At 39.0% G+C, this 20,302-nt stretch overlaps 1 protein-coding gene across 1 annotated transcript; it reads right to left on the bottom strand.

Annotated features, from left to right (window-relative positions):
* Positions 1–18,799: 18,799 nt before the first annotated feature.
* LOC130021648 (non-POU domain-containing octamer-binding protein-like) lies at positions 18,800–19,990 on the bottom strand. Its single transcript, XM_056112412.1, is given in 1 exon segment — positions 18,800–19,990. A coding segment is annotated over 1 exon segment (1,176 nt). The 5' UTR covers positions 19,976–19,990.
* Positions 19,991–20,302: the final 312 nt, after the last annotated feature.

The raw sequence follows: 20,302 nt of genomic DNA, 5'->3' as shown, positions 1-20,302 counted from the left end.
GTCTCTGGAACACATTTTCAAGTTAAACACAACTGTCTAAAATGGTATTTTGTTCAAAGATGAACTGTCTGATAAGTTGTTAATTAGGGTTTGCCATCCTATGCTCTCAAATTTGACATTTCTGATGACTTTTTGAGCACAATCTCCCTTTTATCTATACCTTGGTGTGAAATCTGTTCATCTTTCAGGGTCTTGCTTTCCCTTGAAAATATCTGTTCATATTATGTCTCCCTTAGATTCTAACTATGTACCCAAGGGCACAAAATCTCATTTCATTTGACCCCATCCAAAGGGAAGTGATTGTTTACAATTGAAGAAGCACCTCAAAATAAAGGATCACATAATAATTTGTTTAAATTCATCACTTCTGAGAGTGAAAGAGAGATGAATAATTATGCTGGGATAGCAGATACCTAACTCAATACAACCAAGGTCCATAATTACTTTTCTGGAATTCAGTCAGGGTGGAAAAAAATAGTACATTACCAGAATCTGAATTTTAAGTGAATTGAACATTTGCAAGTTTTGAGAAATATTAAACCAGGAAAAATATTTTAATTACTTTTGTTATAATCATAAGGTAGCTTGAAAGTAAACACTAAATGTCACTTATTTGGTTTCCCAAAGGGACTCACCATTTAAAAAGAATACTCTGTGTGTGTGTGTGTGTGTGTGTGTGTGTGTGTGTGTGTGTGTGTGATGCTGATGTTTCTGTTTGTTTTGTTTCTTGGACCACGCCTGGTAGAGTTCAGTGTTTCCTGCTGGTTCTATATTGAAGAGTTATTTCTGGTCAGGGTACCAAATTCACTGGTGGGGATGGAACCAGGGTTAATCATGTACAAAACAAATGCCTTATCCTTGGTCCTATCTCTCCAGCACACTTAATTGATTTTTGAAAGGAATATGTTATCTAAAATGGCCCAGTCATGTAATGAATGAGGAGTAAGATGCTGACCTAAAAATGCTTATGTATGAAATAATATTTAGGTTGTTGCTTGCACATATTTAGGTTGTTGTTTGCACATATTAAGTAGGAACTTAATACTCTAAGAATAAATAAATCAATAAATGAGTGATGAATTCTAAGTTACTTTTTCCCCCTTCGTGTTAAGACCTGTGGCTAGCCAGTATTTTCATCTGGTTCATGCTGTTTCTTCAATTTATCGAGGTCATTTTGAATTCTGATCTTTTCCTTTGAAGTGTTAGCAACCCCTTCTAATGTGGTGTCATCTGAAAAATACTACCTGTATGAAATGTGTGACTAAGTTAAGCTAGGAGTGTCATGTTGACATTTTTTAAAAACTAAAACACAGCTGGAAATTATTACACAACCAAAAGCATACTTCATTTCAGTTTTATCAGGCCAGCCTTATCCACATATGACTGATTTTTCTCTTATCACCCATAACCAATCACTCAACTTTTTCACTAAGTAGAAAATAAAATGCTTTAGAGAGTCTCATAAAAACCAGAGGGCAAGAATGATAAGGGTTAGTAGGTGTAGAGTAATAGAATTATCTTCTGAGAAAACTTTATAAATGATATCCCAATGCATACTTGTTGCTTATCTATCAATAGATAAATCTTGACGTAGAAAGTATAGAAACAGTCTCTTTATAGATAGCCCTGTAGGACATATGTAAATTCTCTAAATAACCACATGCTTTCTTTAAAAAACTTGGTAGAAAACTAACTACTGCTGAGAACTTAATTCTCTTTAACTTCTATAACTGAGTCACATTTTTTTCATCAAGATATGTTTCATTTGCATCAGGAAACAATCATCTCTTATTATTGTTAACTTCAAACTTCTTATTCTTATAAAATGCAGAGAGAGAAAATAGTTATTATTGTTAACTTCAAACTACTTATTCTTATAAAATGCAGAGAGAGAAAATAGTCCTTTCAAATAAAGGTGAGTAGTAAGAGATAAGCTAGTCAATGCTCATATTCTTTTTTACTGGGAACAGGGCACACCTGCCAGTGTTCAGTGTTTGCTCCTGGCTCAGCTCTCAGGTTCACTCATGTTGGGTTTGGTAAGTTATCTGGGATGTTAGGACTCAAATCCTTGGTCAGCCACGTGCAATGCATGTACCTTACCCGCTGTACTATTTCACTAGTTACTCAGTGTAAATATGTGTGTGTTTGTGTGTGTGTGTGTGTGTGTGTGTGTGTGTGTGTGTGATGGGGAGACACACCTGGCGTGGCTCATCGCATACTCCTGGCTCTGCACTTGGGAATTACTACTGGCCATGCTCTGGTGATGGTATGGGATGCTGGAGATTGAACCTGGATGGACCGCATGCAAGGTCAACGCAGTAACTGCTGTACTATCGCTCCAGACCCACAATGCCTATATTCTTAACATGAAGGAAGCAAGAGATAATTATCCAGGCAATTTAAAATATAATGTTTTATTATCGAATTATTTATAAACTTATTTGATAAATGGGTAAAAGTTGTTTGAGTTGACTTTCTAATTTGTGAACTCATTGCCAGTATGAAAACCTGATGTGATCATCATTGCTCAATACTAGTGGGTTGTATCAACATTTGGATTTTTCTCATTCTTATTCTTTGTTATTTTAAAAATTATTTGTTTATCCAACCGTTTTGGAAAACAGTATGGACGATTCTCAAAAAATAAGAATTTGAGCTCCCATTTGACCCAGCAATACCACTCCTGGGAATATATCCCAGAGAGGCAAAAAAGTATAGTCGAAGTGACATCTGCACTTGTTTGTTCATTGCAGCACTCTTTACAATAGCCAGAAACTGGAAGAAACCTGAGTGCCCGAGAACAGATGACTGGTTAAAGAAACTTTGGTACATCTACACAACGGAGTACTATGTAGCTGTTAGAAAAGATGAAGTCATGAAATTTACATACAAGTGGTACTACATGGAAAGTATCATGTTAAGCCAAATGAGTTAGAAAGAGCGGGATAGACACAGAAAGATTGCATTCATCTGGGGAACATAAAGTAACATAAAGTGAGACTAACACCCAGGAGTGGCCGAGATAGTACCAGGAATTTTGCTCCATGACTTGGAGGCCAGCCACACGTGCTAGGGGAAAATGAAGCTCAGATAGAGAAGGGAGCACCAAATAAAGGGTGTTGGGAGGATCCTCCCAGGATGGGAGAAGCATGCTGAAAGTAGACTATAGACCAAACATGATTGCCACTCAATGCCTCTCTTGTAAACCACAGAAACCAAAAGGAGAGAGAGAGAGAACAAAAGGGAATGCCCTGCCACAGAGGCAGGGTGGGATGGGGGGTTGGGGGGGGTGGGAGGGTTGCTCCCTGTGTTGGTGGAAGATGGGCGCTGGTGGAGGGATGGGTACTTGATCATTGTATAACTGAAACCCAAGCACAAAAATTTGTAAGTCTATAACTGTACCTCGTGGTGTTTCACTAATAAAAATAAATAAATAAATAAATAAATAAAAATTATTTGTTTATAGAGTGACACTCAGCGGTGCTCAGAGGCTCAGTGCTTAGGGGTGGATCTGGGTGGTGGTTGGGTAGCAGGAAGTGCCAGAGACTGAACCTCAGCCTTGTGGACGCCACGCGTGTGCTCCAGCATTTTGCGCTATCTCTGACCCTGTGGCGTTTCCTCTTTCTTACCTTTCAACTGAGGGAAGGCACATTTTCTTCCTAGTAGACAAAAAGTGAGAAGTGGTGCTTTCCAGGATGTCAAATAGTGTAACAAATTTTACTTTTGTATTGTCTTTTGAATTTAGAAAGTATGACAATGTAGGTAGGAGACAAATATTTCCATGGAATAGGTTTGTAAAGGGAATTCCCTTTGTTTACATAACAAAAGGAAAAAAAACATTCTTCTAATGATCAAGACTCCACTGCTAAAATGTATTTCAGATTCTAGAAGCATAATGCGTTTTAATAGCTTGAGACTGTGGTCGCAACACTCGCTTTGATCCATAAGTGGCAGTATGTGTTTGTATGAGGTACAGTTGGCAGTGTGAATTCCCAATGTTGATGATGGTCTGTATGTCACAGGCTTCATTTCTAACAATGCTGTATGCAAATTAGTTAGAGTTCCTTGCCAGTGTAGAACACCATTCACAGAGTAATTGCCAGCATTTTTTTCTGGACATTCTATACATGGAATGAAAATAATAACCCTCTAGGAACCTGTTTCTAGAAATTAGCAGAATGAACGCATTATGTTGCTCACGTTTTTCACATTAATTTTTATCGCAATTATAGATGTTCATTTTTGTTTTATATTTCCTATTCTATACAATGGCATTTTCATGTGTAAATTTTATCTTTAATGTACTCTTAGCAGTTTTTAAACACCAGTGGTTTTACATACTTTAGTGTATGATAATTATTTAAAATAAAATATCTGCTGAAGATCATATAAAAGACTTTAAGTGCCATGAATAAAATGCATGGTGATTCAATGTGTGAGAAATTAGTCTCAAATAATATGGTAGTTAATATGTGGAGGACAAGTGTTTTAATTAATTTCTGTGTCACCTAAAGGTGTTTACCATTTCTGAGCTTTCCTTTTGATTTTTAAGAATACTACACATGAACTTAAGCACAAATAATTGAAAGCACAATTGTTTCTAATGATAATGCTTAAATGTATTAGGGAGGGAAAATCAGCAAAGATTTTGAAAGTCTATCAAGCGAGACGAAGGTACTAATAAATGAATTAGAAACAAAAATTTCCATTATAGCATCTATGGGTTTTCCTCATTCCATTTAAATTTCCTCTCCTTTTAGAAATACAGTGATATGTTCTCCTCCTTTTTTAGCTTCACATGCAGAAGTGAAGCAACTGCTTTTCCCCATAAGCAAAATGATTTGTAAATGCATTCTGTGAATAAAACGCATTAAATGCCATTTGCATATAGTACGTGAACACATGTGAAAAATGGTTCATACAGTGCATTAGGAAGAGAATAAACAGAAAAGACTTTAAAATGCCTGCTATATTTATACAATTTAAAAGATAACAGAGCAATGAATTTCAGGTGCATTGGACTTAATTCAGTGACAATGTTTTCTTTGAAAGCTCTTATTTATTATTTTTTTAAACACTCCTTTGCCAATTGCCATGCTAAGCTGCCAAGATTTTCAGGGCTGACCAGGAGGTGGGAGCTCATGCAAATGAGCTCGTCTTCTCTGCTGGCAGCCCACAATGACTGATTCCAAAGAACACTTTAACCCAGAAGATGCGTCTGTTCTGAGTCTCACCAGCCAAAAGCTACTCGAGTGTTCCATATTAGGTGGGAGTTTTCTTTTCAGATTACAGTTTTGTCTTCCAAAATTCACTGATTCTATTTCTAATGGCAGAAGAGTTTATTTCTCTCTTTTTCCCCCTTTGAGTGAAAAATCCCCGTACATTAAAACAAAACCTTCCTATTGTTAAATTGAATTTCTAGGCACTGTTTCTATTTCCCACAACTTACATAACATCCATTTCTAGAAATATATGTGTACATATTTATTCCCAGGTTGTCTAAATTATATAAGGCCAAATTTCAGTGTTTAATAATATATTGAGTCTGGAAAAAATGTTGAAAATATACAATATATGTGAGCCCCAAAGTTTTATTAGGTTTCATAGTGTGAACTGGCACATGATGTAATTTTCAGGAATAGTATAACGGGACTATGTTGTATTGGCAAGATTCAAGTCCAGCACTATATTATAACATCGTCATTTTACCTCAGATTCTGGTTTCATATACACTTCCGCCTTCGGTAATTTACATAAACATGTATAGTCTATGAATTATGCATAAACCTTATTTTAAATGCAGAGCTTTCAACTCTCACAGTGCACCAGTATACACACCCATTTGATTGGCTCTGCCCTGTTTTCATTACTCGCAATTTCTTGAAACACAAAAGAGGTTGAAAGGCTGACAGGAATGGACAGTATTTTTTCTTGTGTATGTGGGAAATATTTGTTTCCTTTTCAAGGCAATTGGTGTTGCAAAATTTTGCCAGTGATTATTATTCCTAGTTGCTATTTTTTTCCATGGAAGAATGCCTGAGCTTACAAAATAGCAATCACAATCAGATACTTTATTTATTTATTTTTATATTTAAAGGATTTTGCAGAAATTGTTCTTTACTTGAACAAGTCTGAGCACATAGTATAGTAGAAAAGCAACCATAGGTTTTAGTGGATATTCCGGTTGTACTTGAAATAAGTGGATAATCCTAGATTTAATTAATGGAATAGTTAGGCATCCAGAAAATAGAAAACTTTTTAGTGCAAATATTGTACTTATCCAGGTTAATTGGAATATTTTGATTAATATGCACATATCTGAGGATATTGCACTAGAGACATTGTCAGATTACAGTCATTTATAGTTTCTTATCTATATGAAATTATCTAATATTTAAAAAGGAATGTAGACATTTTTACTAAACGATAGCATATTAAATAAAAAATATAGAGTAGCACACCAATAATTTGAATAAAACCTATTTTATCTACTTATTATTCACCCCAATTTAATATTTTAATAGTATTAAAGTGATAATGTACTTTTTAGTCCTAAACATTTTATTTTGTTTTTTGAAATGTGCTTTTTATTGTCTTTTTCTTTTCTATATTTTCTTCTTATATTCCTAGAACTTTGAACTTCGCTATTTCCCCTCGTCTCTGCTTTCTTTGCATAATTTTTCTTTTAATTCCTTTTACAACACACTGCGGAACATTATTCATCAAATTATACTTTGAATTTTCTTACCTTTTGAATAATGTTTTATTTTAGACTATTTCTTTTAACACCTAATTAAGTTTGTATGACAATTTTTTCAATGTGTTCTACGCTAGTGCTATGAAAAAATAGATATTAAGTTTTACTTAAAAAGGACTTTCTGTTGTTAATATTTACTTTCATAAGTACTATCATTAAAAAACATAAAATTGTTATTTCATTTTAATACAGGAAGTTGCTAAATTTTTCTTTTGTGGAACTATATGAGAGGGAGAACCCCTGGAGGTTATTGACCAAATGAAGACTGGAGAGGATATTTTACATATTTACATATTTTCCTGATTTTATGTATAATTTTACTATGGAGAACATTTATTCAACAGCAAAGCAAATTTAAATACTAGCAAAAAATGGGCAAATCTGAACACTTAATTTCACGTTTAGTGACGGGCTTGGAAGAACCAAAAGTGAACTCAAACTTGGATGTTTCCCCTCAAAGAGATGAGGTAGTTTGCTTTAGCATGCAGTCTGAAAATAAAAATTATTTCTGGTGGATGTTCCTCTGTTAACTTGAGGAGGTGTGGGAAGAGTGGCAGAGAAGTTTAAGAAGCTCAAGCAGAACTAGTCAACTATGTTACTTTGCTTCAAGAGAGCTGTTTCATTAAACTTAACTTAAAACTCTCATTCACGGCCGTGCGACCTCTTATTGTCTAGTTCTCGCTCCCGGAGAACCTGGCAGGCTACCGAGAGTATCCTGCCCGCACAGCAGAGTCTGGCAAGCTCCCTGTGGCGTATTCAATATGCCCAATCCCAGTAACAATGATGGGTCTCATTCCCCTGACCCTAAAATCTCAGGACTAGGATGAATGGAGACGTTACTATTGCCTGCTCAAGGAAATAGATGAACAATGGGATGACAGTGATACAGTAAACTTAAAACTGTGATTAACTATATGCTCTCTACCTTTCTGTCACTAACCTACCTAATCTTTATAATTATATTTGTTAGTAACTAATACTTTCCTATTCAGTAATAAACATTTATACTTCATTGCTCAGGTATATGAAGTATACATATACTTCATTGGAAGAACCATGAGCATACATACTTTATTAATTTTCTTTTTTTTTCTTTTTTTTCTTTTGCTTTTTTGGTCACACCTGGTGATGCACAGGGGTTCCTCCTGACTCTTCACTCAGGAATTACTCCTGGTGGTGCTCAAGGGACCATATGGGATGCTGGGAATCGAACCTGAGTTGGCCACATGCAAGGCAAATGCTCTACTCACTGTGCTATCACTCCTGCCCCACATGAATACTTTTAATATAGATTATTTAGTAGACTGAAGAGAAAATTCAGGGGTGAGGTGTTTACTTCGCCTGCCATCAGCTCTGGTTCTATCCCAGCACCACATATGGTCCCCTGACCATCACCCGGAGTGTTTCCTGAACACAGAGCCAATAGTAAGCACTGAGTATGTCTGGGTGTTCTACGACCTGTCCCCACAAGGAAGGAAGGAAGGAAGGAAGGAAGGAAGAAAGAAAGAAAGAAAGAAAGAAAGAAAGAAAGAAAGAGAGAGAGAAAGAAAGAGAGAGAGAAAGAAAGAAAGAAAGAAAGAGAGAGAAAGAGAGAAAATAATGACTCAGCAAGTTGTAATGTTATTACTGCTGTTAACTGCTTTTATATTTTTCATGATGTTCAAACTCCCTAAAGTTATGTAAGCTTAAATAAAATATTCATATTCAGTCTGAAATGAGCCCACTGAAAGACTAATTCTACAAACTGGGACAGCTTTTCTGAGCCCCTCAGTCTTATCTATAGTGTCAATTTGTATACATTCAGACAGATAGCTTTAACTAAAAGAATCTGGAATGTTCTTTTAATTGAGGTTTATGACAACACAAGTAAATGGGAATGATTGAATCTATGGCATGAGATGAAATTGGCTACTAAACCAAAGTATTTACTTTAATTAATAATAGAATTATAATTGTAATGAGTGGTGATACTCAGGGGCCATATAGTGTTAGCTGCTGAACTTGGTACTTCACAGTAGTAGGCATATGTTGGACCATTTGGGTTATCCCCCCAGTCTATCACATTTCATTTCATTTCATTTCATCATCCTGTAAATCGTCGATTGCCTCGAGCAGGCCCCAGTAACGTCTCTTTCATCCTAGCCCTGAGATTATATTCACGGCTCTTTAGGAGAATGAGACCCATCATTGTTACTGGTATTTGGCATATTTGGTAGGCCACGGGGAGTTTGCCAGACTCTGCCCTGTGGGCAGGCTACGTTCGATAGCCTGCAAGTTTGTCCAAAGTAGGAATGAGATAATAGGATGTCGCGCGGCCGCGAATGCGGCCGCGCGGTTCCGGGATCTGGATTTTATAGTCTCTGAGTCTTGGCCGCTGATGGGATTACACGGCACCAGGGGGCCAGGTGGTGGGTGTGACCCCCGCCTACTGGAATTTGGAGGATCTGGGTGGAAGATGCTCGACTCCAATTCGAGTAGGCGTGGAGGTCTCGGCTCCGGAACCCGCGTGGCTGTGTCCCTCTGCCAGTACCTTCATGGGTGCGGAGAGTGGTCTCAGCATGGTGGTGGCTGGTCCTGGAGGTCTATCACATTAAAGCATCTTAATTACTAATACTTATTTCTCTTAACAAGTCTTTTCTAATTACAATCTCAACTTTTTCTATACTAAATGTGCTTTACAAGTTCTTAGATACTACTGTTTTGTGACACCTGAATTTCTATTTTCTTATGATTCTAACCTTTTATGGATTGGCTTTTCCAGAACTACTCATGATTAAATTCTGTATCCACCCACTCCAATCACTATCTACTATTTGGTATTCCTTTTATTCATTCTTTCACCTGCTCAGCAAAACCGTAATTACAAATCTCCTGAAAAATCAAACTTCTCCATTATTATTTTCAAGAAGTACCTCTAATGCATCAGCTAACCATATCTCTCTTATTTAATGGCAGTCAAATTCATGATGGTTACATTCTGTTAGTCTGCAGTGAAACTCAGATCTTTATTTTTCATGTTTATTTATGTGTTTTAATACTCATGTGAGCAGTTCTGTCTTGAGTTCCAGAATCTCTCATATCTCTTTCCATCCCTTTTTTATTAGTATCCAGCAGGTTTCTATAATTTTTTTTTAAAAATGTTACTCTTCTTGCATATTTCTCTTAAAAGTTTCCACCAATCTTCACGGTTTAACCTTCTGTATCTGTCTCTTCAAATTCATCTGGCATATATATTTTTTGGTCACTTGTATTGTACTTATTATTTCTCAAATACGTCTTGTAAAGAATTTGAACTTCTTTGCTCTTCTGCTTTGAATGCTCTTCTCATTACATATGCCAATGATCAGCAACTTTACTTTGTACAATGTTGAGTGAACACTTTTTGCTTGTTTTAGGTCATGCCTGGTGATGATCAGGGTCTACTCTTGACTCTGTGCTCAGGGGTCATTCCTGGTGGTGGTCAGGCAAACATAAACAGTACAAGTCCCTTGGAAACAACCACAGTGGGAGAAGAGGGGGCTGAGGGTAGGTGAGCTAGAGAAGAGTCCTCCATAAAAATAATAGCTGGGAATGATCACACTAGACAAGATCTGGGGTTTAAACGTAGGTAAGGGATATTCTGGATAACCTTTCAGTATCAATATTATAAATTACAGTGCCCAAAAATAAAGAGAGAGAGAGAGAGAGAGAGAGAGAGAGAGAGAGAGAGAGAGAGAGACGAAACGCCCCTGCCAAAGAAGCAGGCAAGGGTTGTGGGGGGCATGGGAGAGAATCTGGGATACTGGTGCTGGGAAATGTGTACATTGTACTGCTGGAGAGATGGGTGTTGGAATACTGTATAACCGAAATTCAATCATGAATGACTTTGTAATGCTCTAAAAATAATAATAAATTTTTAAAAAGAAAAAAAACAGTACAAGCCCTTAATCCTTGTACTATCTGGACCCTCAACTGCCACTTTTCTTTAAATTGGTTTTTGAGCTACACCCGGCAATGCTCAGGAGTTGCTCCTGGCTCTGTTCTTAGGAATTACTCCCTGATGCTTGGGGGACCATGTGGAATGTGAAGGTTCGAATCAGGGTTGGCCACATGCAAGGCAAGCACCCTACCTGCTATACTATATTGCTCTGGCCCCTCAATACACTTAAGAGAATATTTTTCTGGTCATGTTATTTCAAACTTCACACGCTTCCTTACCTCTGTAAATATACATTTTTCTTAAATTTTCTGCTTCCTCCTCTATTGCAATCTTGCCATCTATACTTTATTTTTATTAACTTAATTTTAGTTAGCAAAGATTCAGACTAATTTTTTTAAAAAAATATTGACATACCATTGAGTTAAAACTTTTTATTAGTTTCAGATGTGCATCATTAAAAATAAGCTTCTGTATATGCAATAATAAATTCGCTATTAAAGTTTGGTTCTATTTCACCACATACTCTGCCCCTTTAACCCCATTTTTTTTTTGCTTTTTGGGTCACACCCGGCAATGAACAGGGGTTACTCCTGCTCATGTAACTCAGATTACTCCTGGCAGTGCTCAGGGGACCTCATGGGATGCCAGGAACCGAACCTGGGTGAGCTGTGTGCAAGGCATACACCCTATCCGCTGTGCTATTGCTTCAGCCCTGCCTTTAACCCCATTGTTCTCTCTTCTTTCCTGTTCTCTTCTGGTAATCACTAATTTCATTATTAGGTTCAAAGGTTTATTTCTGTTTTATTTAGTTCATTTATTTTGTTTCTTTATGTAGCATATATGGATAAAATTATGTTGTGCTTGTCTTCTTTATTTGACTTTTTTCACTAAAAATATCCTGTAAGTCTTATCTATGTTGTTGGAATTGGCAGATGTTCATCTTAAAAAAATAACTGAGGGGCTAGAGCAATAGCACAGCAGGTAGGGCGTTTGCCTTGCATGCGACCAACCTGGGTTCGATTCCTAGCATCCCATATGGTCCCCTGAGCACCGCCAGGGGTAATTCCTGAGCGCAGAGCCAGGAGGAACCCCTGTGCATTGCCGGGTGTGACCCAAAAAGAAGGAAAAAAAAATAACTGAATATTCTAGTAAGTATATATCCTTATCAATTCCTCTGTTGATAAGCACTTAGTTTGTTGCCAGCTCTTGACATACTCTTGCAATGAATATGGAAGTATATATTTTTTCTTTGTTTTTTATCCCTTTGATTGCATCTTCTTATTTTTTAATTTTAATTTAATTTTATTTTTATAAAGTAGTTCACAATATTTGATTACATTTGATATTCAAACACCAATCCTAACACCATTACACCTTCCTATGACCATATTTTGGATGTTTCCATCCTGAACCTTAATCCCTGCCCCAAAGCAGAACCAAAATAATATATTTTGTATTGATTTTCATGAATAAACCGCTGAAAATGCTCCAAAATCTTTCCTTAGAGGAGAGTGCATGAAGATTGTTGTACTTCACCCATTAAGCCCTTCTATAAGAGATTACAAATATGTTTAGGATTGAGAGTAGTGTGTATGTCTGTCTATCTATCTATCTATCTCATATATTATAATATATATACACACACATATATATATACATACATACATATGGGCTGTAGCGATAGCACAGTGGGTGGGGCATTTGCCTTGCATGTGGTCGACCCGGATTTGATTTCTTCGTCCCTCTCAGAGAGCCAGGCAATACCAAGAGTGTCCCTCCCTCATGGCAGAATCTGGCAAGCTACCCACAGTGTATTTGATATGCCAAAAACAGTAACAATAAGTCTCACAGTGGAGTTGCTACTGTATGTTCAAATGTGGTGCTCTGCTCTTAGAGTATGAATGGTGTGATTCGTGTTCACACAGTCCAAGGATAGGTTTGGAAGTATATGTCTTTTCAAATTCATATGTTTTGTATTTCTTAGATCAATATCTAAAAGCAAGAAAACTTTGAATTTTTCTTTAACTTTTAGAAGAAAATCCGTACTGCTTTCCATATGGTGATATCAATTTACATTCTCACCAACAGTGTGCAAGGGCTCCCTTTGACCATATCCTCTTCAACTGTTGTTTTTTATTTTGAGTAAGAGGAATTTTCACATTTGTCACATTTGTGAGGTGATATCTCGCAGTTTTGGTTTGCATTTTCCTATATAACTATTGACTCTAGCCTTTAAAAAAATTTCTTCCTCCAGGTATCATTATCTCTCCTTTATTTTTTTCCCCTCATTTTTATTTTACACTAAAATACCAATACGTGTGTGTATGTGGTAGTTTAAAGAATTTTTTATTGAGATGCTAGTATTTACAATGCTGTTAATTATACCTACATCATTCCAACACCACCTATCACCAGAGAGCCACACCCATCACCACTCTACCAGTGTTCCAAGGACCAACCCCCCTCACCTCCCTTTGTTTATTTGTTTTTAGTTCCATGTATGGAAAGTATATTTATTATTTTAAAAAGTTATCATTTAAATAATATAATAATTGTAACACTGTAGCACTGTCCTCCTGTTGTTCACTGATTTGCTCAAGTGGGCACCAGTAACATCTCCATTGTGAGACTTCTTGTTACTACTTTGTTTTTTGCCATATCAAATATGTCACAGGTAGCTTGTCAGGCTTTGCTGTGCAGGCAGGATACTCTTGGTAGCTTGCTGGGCTCTCCAAGAGGGGCAGAGGAATTGAACTTAGGTTGACTGCGTGCAAGGCAAATGCCTTATTATTTAAAATAATTTATTATTAATTATTTTTAATTTTTTTCTTATTGTGGAGGGGTTGACACCTACACACATATAGATGAACACAGCTAAACACCTGATATTCCATAAAATTGTAAGTCAATATGTTGACAATGTAATTTTTTTCAAACACTTTTTTTCAAAAAATAATATTTTCAAAATCTTTCTTTTTTCCAGGTATATACACTTAAAATATATATTATGAATAATTATGTGCTAATATATTTTTAAATTTACATGAAATTGATAAATCCTACAAGTGAAAAATTTTGTAAGTTTGAAGAGAATTTAAAAATTTTAAGGGGAAATTCTGAATAGGTCTATAAAAGTAAAAGAGTGTGTTTTTTCCTAAGAAAGGGAACATTGACTTTATATTAGAGAAAATAGAGATAATGATTTAGTATCTGCAATAATAAGTAAAAGATTATAATAAAAATCTCTATGGGTGTTAAAAATACCACCTGATCAGACATAGAGCATTCGACATAAATGAAATATCAATTTGTCATGGAAAATTTCCTAGCAAGCTAGGAATAAACAAACCTTAATCTAGTAGAAGTCATCCATAATGCTTTGAGTATATGTCATATTCAATGCCAAGTTTGTCTTTTGTTTCAAAGAAGTTCCTTTAATGCTTTGGCTATGAATTCCCTGAGGCCTTGCTTGTTCCTGAAGTTCTATGATTTTCTAGCAAAATGGAGTATTCTTGGCGACCTGTTCATTTCATTTAGTTTTTGTACTATATCCCTCTATCTCTTTTGGCTCAGAGAATCTCTTTGATAGAAGGGCTTCCCTTCGTATGTAAATTATTATTTGGGTGTGCTCCTCTCAGTATTCTGTCTTTGGCTTTTGTAATTCTGAGTGCAGTTTATGTTGGACTCTAATTATTTCAGTCTATTTTCACTGAGACCCTTGGGCCTTTTGGATCTAGGTACCTGTATTCCTCAATTCTGGGAAATTCTTTTTTATTTGTTTTTTTTTTAGGCTACCTCTGGATGTGCTCAGGGCTTATTTCTGACTCTGTACTTAGAGATAACTTCCAGGGCACTGGGTGTTGAACCTGGGTTGGCCACATGCAAAGCAAGCATGCTGTCTACTGTATTTTCTCTCTGGCCTGATCTGGAAAATTCTTATCTACGACTTCTTTAACTAATGGTTACTCATCAAATTTGCTTTCCTGTTCTGGGAAACAAAATATTTCCTGTTCTATATTGAAAATAATAGCACAACTATATTCTTACATTGTTTCTATTGAACTTATCTCATAGTTCTCTGGAATGCTATTCATTTTTTCAGATTTTTTTCCCATAGTTTATTGTTTTCTAGAGTTTTCTTCTATCTCATCTTGGAGTTCCTCTAACTTTTCCTCAGCTGCTGTTATTTCGCTGCTCAGACCATATATTTTGTTTATATGTTCCCTATGATTGTTCCCTTCATTTCTGTTGTTTCTCATTGTACTTTTCTAATTTTGGCTCTCATGCTTTCTTGGGCATTGTTGACTAACTGTGCCTTCATTTCCTTAAGCTCATTAAACATCGTCACTAAAGTCATTCTCTGAGGAGGTTGGTGCTGGCTGAATTTTTCTGTGTTATTGTTTTTGTTCATTGAAATTCATGGGCTTCTACTTGTCTTCCCTGATGGTTTACTATGATCCTGCTGTGATAAGGCCAAATCTTTATCGTTAGCTCTTCTGGGAGTCTCTCAGAGATTGGATTGGAAGTTGCTCATTTTTTTTCCCCCTGCTCATCTTCACCCCCGAATAGGAAGTACTCTGAACAGGATGAAATTTGGTGAGTAAAGCTATTCAGGAGATTCGGATTTGGACCCATTGATATGGCAGAGCTTTATGCAAATATTTTTTATATTGCCATAAAAGTTACTGTTTTTGTAACTGGACTGTTTCCACTGCTGTTGGAGGGGAGCATTGGAAACAAGATGCTTGATGAAAAAAGTATTATGGGCTGGAGAGATAGTACATCAGGTAGATTTCTTTTTTTTTTATTTTTTTATTTTTTTTTTATAGGCCCACAAATTTTGTGCTTGGGTTTCAGTTATACAATGATCAAGTGCCCATCCCTCCACCAGTGCCCGTAATCCATCCCCACGGGTCCCAGCACCCCCTCCCCTCATCCCCCCCCCCCCCGTCCCATCCTGCCTCTGTGGCAGGGTATTCCCCCTTGTTCTCTCTCTCTTCTTTTGGGTACTGTGTTTTGCAAGAGAGGCATTGAGTGGCAATCATGTTTGGTCTATAGACTACTTTCAGCGTGATTCTCCCACCCTGGGAGGGTCCTCACAACACCCTTTATTTGGTACTCTCTTCTCTATCTGAGCTTCCTTTTCACCTAGAGCCTGTGGCTGGCCTTCCATTCATGGAGCAAAATTCCTGGTACTAATCTCAGCCATTCCTGGGTGTTACTCTCCCTTTTTGTTGCTTTATGTTCCCCAGATGAATGCAATCTTTCTGTGTCTATCCTGCTCTTTCTGACTCATTTCACTTAACATGATACTTTCCATGTAGTACCACTTGTATGTAAATTTCATAACTTCATCTTTTCTGACAGCTACATAGTACTCCATTGTGTAAATGTACCAAAGTTTCTTTAACCAGTCATCTGTTCTTGGGCACTCAGGTTTTTTCCAGATTCTGGCTATTGTAAAGAGTGCTGCAATGAACAAACAATTGCAGATGTCACTTCGACTATATCAGGTAGATTTCTTGGCACTACATATGGCTCCTTAAATGGCAAACTCTGCACATCCTAGAATACTATTTTGCTTGAATCTTTACAAAAAGCAACAGAGATAGAAAAAAGAAACATAGACATGTTTAGAAAGAGCAGGTTGCAGACTGATCAATAATATCCCAGGTGCGCTGGTCTTCTGAGGTATAAGGGTTCAGCCTACATGTTATCTTCTTTGTATAAATTTTTAAAAGAAGGACAAGGCATGGCAAATATTCTTTTTTTTAAATTTATTTATTGAATCCCTGTGAGAAAAGTTACAAAGCTTTCAAGTTTAAGTCTCTGTCATACAATGATCGAACACCCCCCCTTCACCAGTAATTATTTTTCACCACCAAGAACCCCAATGTACCCCCCTCCCACCCCTCCCAATGCCTGTGAGGCAGATGATTTCTACTTAACTCTCTCTCTACTTTGCTTACATTCATTATTTCAACAAAAGATGCACCATTATTGTTTGGAAATTCCCCCCAACAATCAGTTAGCTGCTGAAAAGGCATTGTGAAATAATTTGTTTTCTTTTTTTTTAAAGGTTTAAAATGCATTTTAATAAGGTGATGCTGTTTTACTGCTTCATATCTCAGAAAAACTCCAAAGATTATCAGGGACAAATCAAACATGGCACACTAATAAAAAATGAACAGCATAACTATCTAAGACAGGCAAGCCGAAGAGCTACTGTCTGACCTTTAGCCTACAGCAAACCTATTTCCAAGATTGTACTGGGCCTATCAAGAAAAGCTGTGATGAGCAACATCAAAGACAAAATTGGTGACACATGGGTTTTTGCTTACCCAAGAAAATAATAAGGCAAGTTAACACAAGATTTTTTAAAGATAGACTAAAATGAAAATCTCTAAGAGAAAATGTCTTCCTTAAGACATGAAAGGGTAAATATATGGGATACAACAGAACCAGTACATATGTTGTCTGTGACCTCTATGGACATTTGCTGGAATTCCCAACTGGGAGTGGATGGAGCGATGGGGCTAAGGTCATGGGGGATGTTTGGTTTTAGTGGTATATGTGGCAGTGTCTTTGGGGTGGCAGGGTATGAACAAGCAAATAGAACAAGATGGACAAACGGAATGATCATGAGTAATGGGGCTCTAATTATAGTCTCTGAGTCTTGGCCGCTGATGGGATTACACGGCGCCAGGGGGCCAGGTGGTGGGTGTGACCCCCGCCTACTGGAATTTGGAGGATCTGGGTGGAAGATGCTCGACTCCAATTCGAGTAGGCTTGGAGGTCTCGGCCCCGGAACCCGCGTGGCTTTGTCCCTCTGCCAGTACCTTCATGTGTGCGGAGAGTGGTCTCAGCATGGTGGTGGCTGGTCCTGGAGGTCTTCGGCTGCCGTAGCCCTGGTCGGGGCGGGGAGGAAAGCTCAACCCGCTCCCCTCCAAGGGACTCCGGGAAGGAACACCCAGGCGCGGGGGCAGAGACTGCACTCTTCTCGTCCGGGATCTGGATTTTATAGTCTCTGAGTCTTGGCCGCTGATGGGATTACACGGCGCCAGGGGGCCAGGTGGTGGGTGTGACCCCCGCCTACTGGAATTTGGAGGATCTGGGTGGAAGATGCTCGACTCCAATTCGAGTAGGCTTGGAGGTCTCGGCCCCGGAACCCGCGTGGCTTTGTCCCTCTGCCAGTACCTTCAGGTGTGCGGAGAGTGGTCTCAGCATGGTGGTGGCTGGTCCTGGAGGTCTTCGGCTGCCATAGCCCTGGTCGGGGCGGGGAGGAAAGCTCGACCTGCTCCCCTCCAAGGGGTCCCGGCGAGGGACACCCCGGTGCGGGGGCAAAAGACTGCACTGTTCTCGTCCGGGATCTGGATTTTATAGTCTCTGAGTCTTGGCCGCTGATGGGATTACACGGCGCCAGGGGGCCAGGTGGTGGGTGTGACCCCCGCCTACTGGAATTTGGAGGATCTGGGTGGAAGATGCTCGACTCCAATTCGAGTAGGCTTGGAGGTCTGGGGCCCCGGAACCCGCGTGGCTTTGTCCCTCTGCCAGTACCTTCATGTTTGCGGAGAGTGGTCTCAGCACTTTTTTTTTTAACAGAACTTTTTTTTATGACATCTTATTGTCTTATTCCTACTTTGGACAAACTTGCAGGCTATCGAATGTAGCCTGCCCACAGGGCAGAGTCTGGCAAACTCCCCGTGGCGTACCAAATATGCCAAATACCAGTAACAATGATGGGTCTCATTCTCCTAAATAGCCTTGAATATAATCTCAGGGCTAGGATGAAAGAGACGTTACTGGGGCCTGCTCGAGGCAATCGACGAATAACAGGATGATGAAATGAAATGAAATGAAAAAATGGGGCTCTAACTGGATCCATTTTGTCATGGTTCCCTTAGGCTCAACAATCACATGAGACTTCAGGAATGCACCACACAGAAACAATATACCACACAGCATTGATTTGTAATAATCTCCCCTCCCTTGCCCTCTGCCTCCAGCGTACTCCCTAGATAGAGTACCACAGGCAGGGAAGACCCAACTATTGGGAGAAATCCCTAACAGTTTTCCAGGGTAGAATTCTGGCTAGTCCAAAAGGGTCCTTTTCTTTAAGGGTTTTAGGAAACTAGACAATGCGATTTTATTACTACTGGGCAACGTTTGTTTGGAGCAAATTCAGCTCCAGTAGCTGCACGGTTGAAAGCAGAAGGGGTTCCACCAATTGCCCCAATTCCTTTCATTGTAGCAGCCTGGCCAAAGCGCTCAGTCGTTGGTGAGGTCAATCCCAAGGTTCCAACTGGCATCATAGTGGCAGGTCCTGGAGGAGCAGGGGTACCAGCAGGTACAGGAGCAGGAGGCATGGCACCTCTGTTGTTTATGCCCATAGCACCTCCCATAGCCATCTGACCCATCCGCAGCCCCTGTTCTCCCGCATCAGGGACGGTTCCCTTGAATCCTTCCTGTTGTCGCGGCATCATTTCTTCCTGTTGTCTCTGCATCTCTTCCTCACGGTGCCTGCGCTCCTCCTCCTGCCTGAGCTCCAGTTGCTTTCGTTTTTGCACTTCTTGATTATGGAGCTCTTCCATTCTTCGAAGTTCTTCGTGGCGCCTCATCAACTCCTGCCTCATGAGCATGACCTGGTGCTGATGATGAGCAGCCTCCATCTCCATTTCCAGCTTCTCACGAGCTTCCTCGATATTATGGTCCACCTGGCCTTGCTGCTGTTTCTCCATCTCAACCAGTGCCTTCCAGCACATGGCATACTCATACTCAGATGAGCCAGGCTGGGCAAATCTGGGTGGTTGTTCTCTTTCTTTGTGAAATTGCCAGTTCTTAATAACCAGTTTTTCTGGTAATCCCTCTTCATCATCTAACTGGTCCATGGGCTCTACAGTCAGAGGCCTTGGAAATGTGGTTAGCAGGAAAGAGCCTTCACTACATCTGTCCAGAGCTTTCTGAGCAGCTGGTTTCCCTGAGAATTCAACAATGCCTTTTCCAGAGGGCCTTCCTCAATCATCCACAATGATCACAGCCCTTTCTACTTGGCCAAACACAGAAAAGGCTTCCTCCTGCAGTTCACTGGACAGATATTGAGGAAGGTTTCGAACTGAGAGGGATGCACTATGACAAGCAAAGCGCGCATGAAGCTGCTTGCCATGGAGTGGCATGTTGTCCAGCCCCATTTTGGCAATCTCGGCTAGAGTTCGTGTTTCCAAGCAAATAAAGCCAAAGCCCTTATCCTTATGAATGAAGACTTCACCAACTTTCCCATATTTCTCAAATAGTTTTCTCATTTCCTCCTCGGTGATATCAGGAAGAAGATTGCCCACAAAGAGCCAGCTATGCTGGGTAAAGGTCTTCTCTCCTGGTTTTCTAAAATTCTTAAGGTCAATAGCCAAGCCTTCATTTTGGCTGCTGGCTTCTTGCCCATTTGTAGGTATTGGTGGCGGCTGCTGTTGCTGCTGCTGCTGGTGCTGTTGGTGATGCTGCTGATGAAGCTTCCTTGGAGCATGGTTTTGCTTCTCCAAGTTAAAGGTTTTATTGCTCTGTATTCTTGCACCCCTCCACTGACTGGTCTCTCCTCGGAGTAACGGTGATGCTACATGGCCTCTATCACCCTG

This window comes from Sorex fumeus, unplaced genomic scaffold, assembly GCF_029834395.1.
Source record: "Sorex fumeus unplaced genomic scaffold, SorFum_2.1 ptg000018l, whole genome shotgun sequence".
In the NCBI taxonomy this organism is placed as follows: Eukaryota; Metazoa; Chordata; class Mammalia; order Eulipotyphla; family Soricidae; genus Sorex; species Sorex fumeus.
This window is presented reverse-complemented; position numbering and strand designations above follow the sequence as displayed.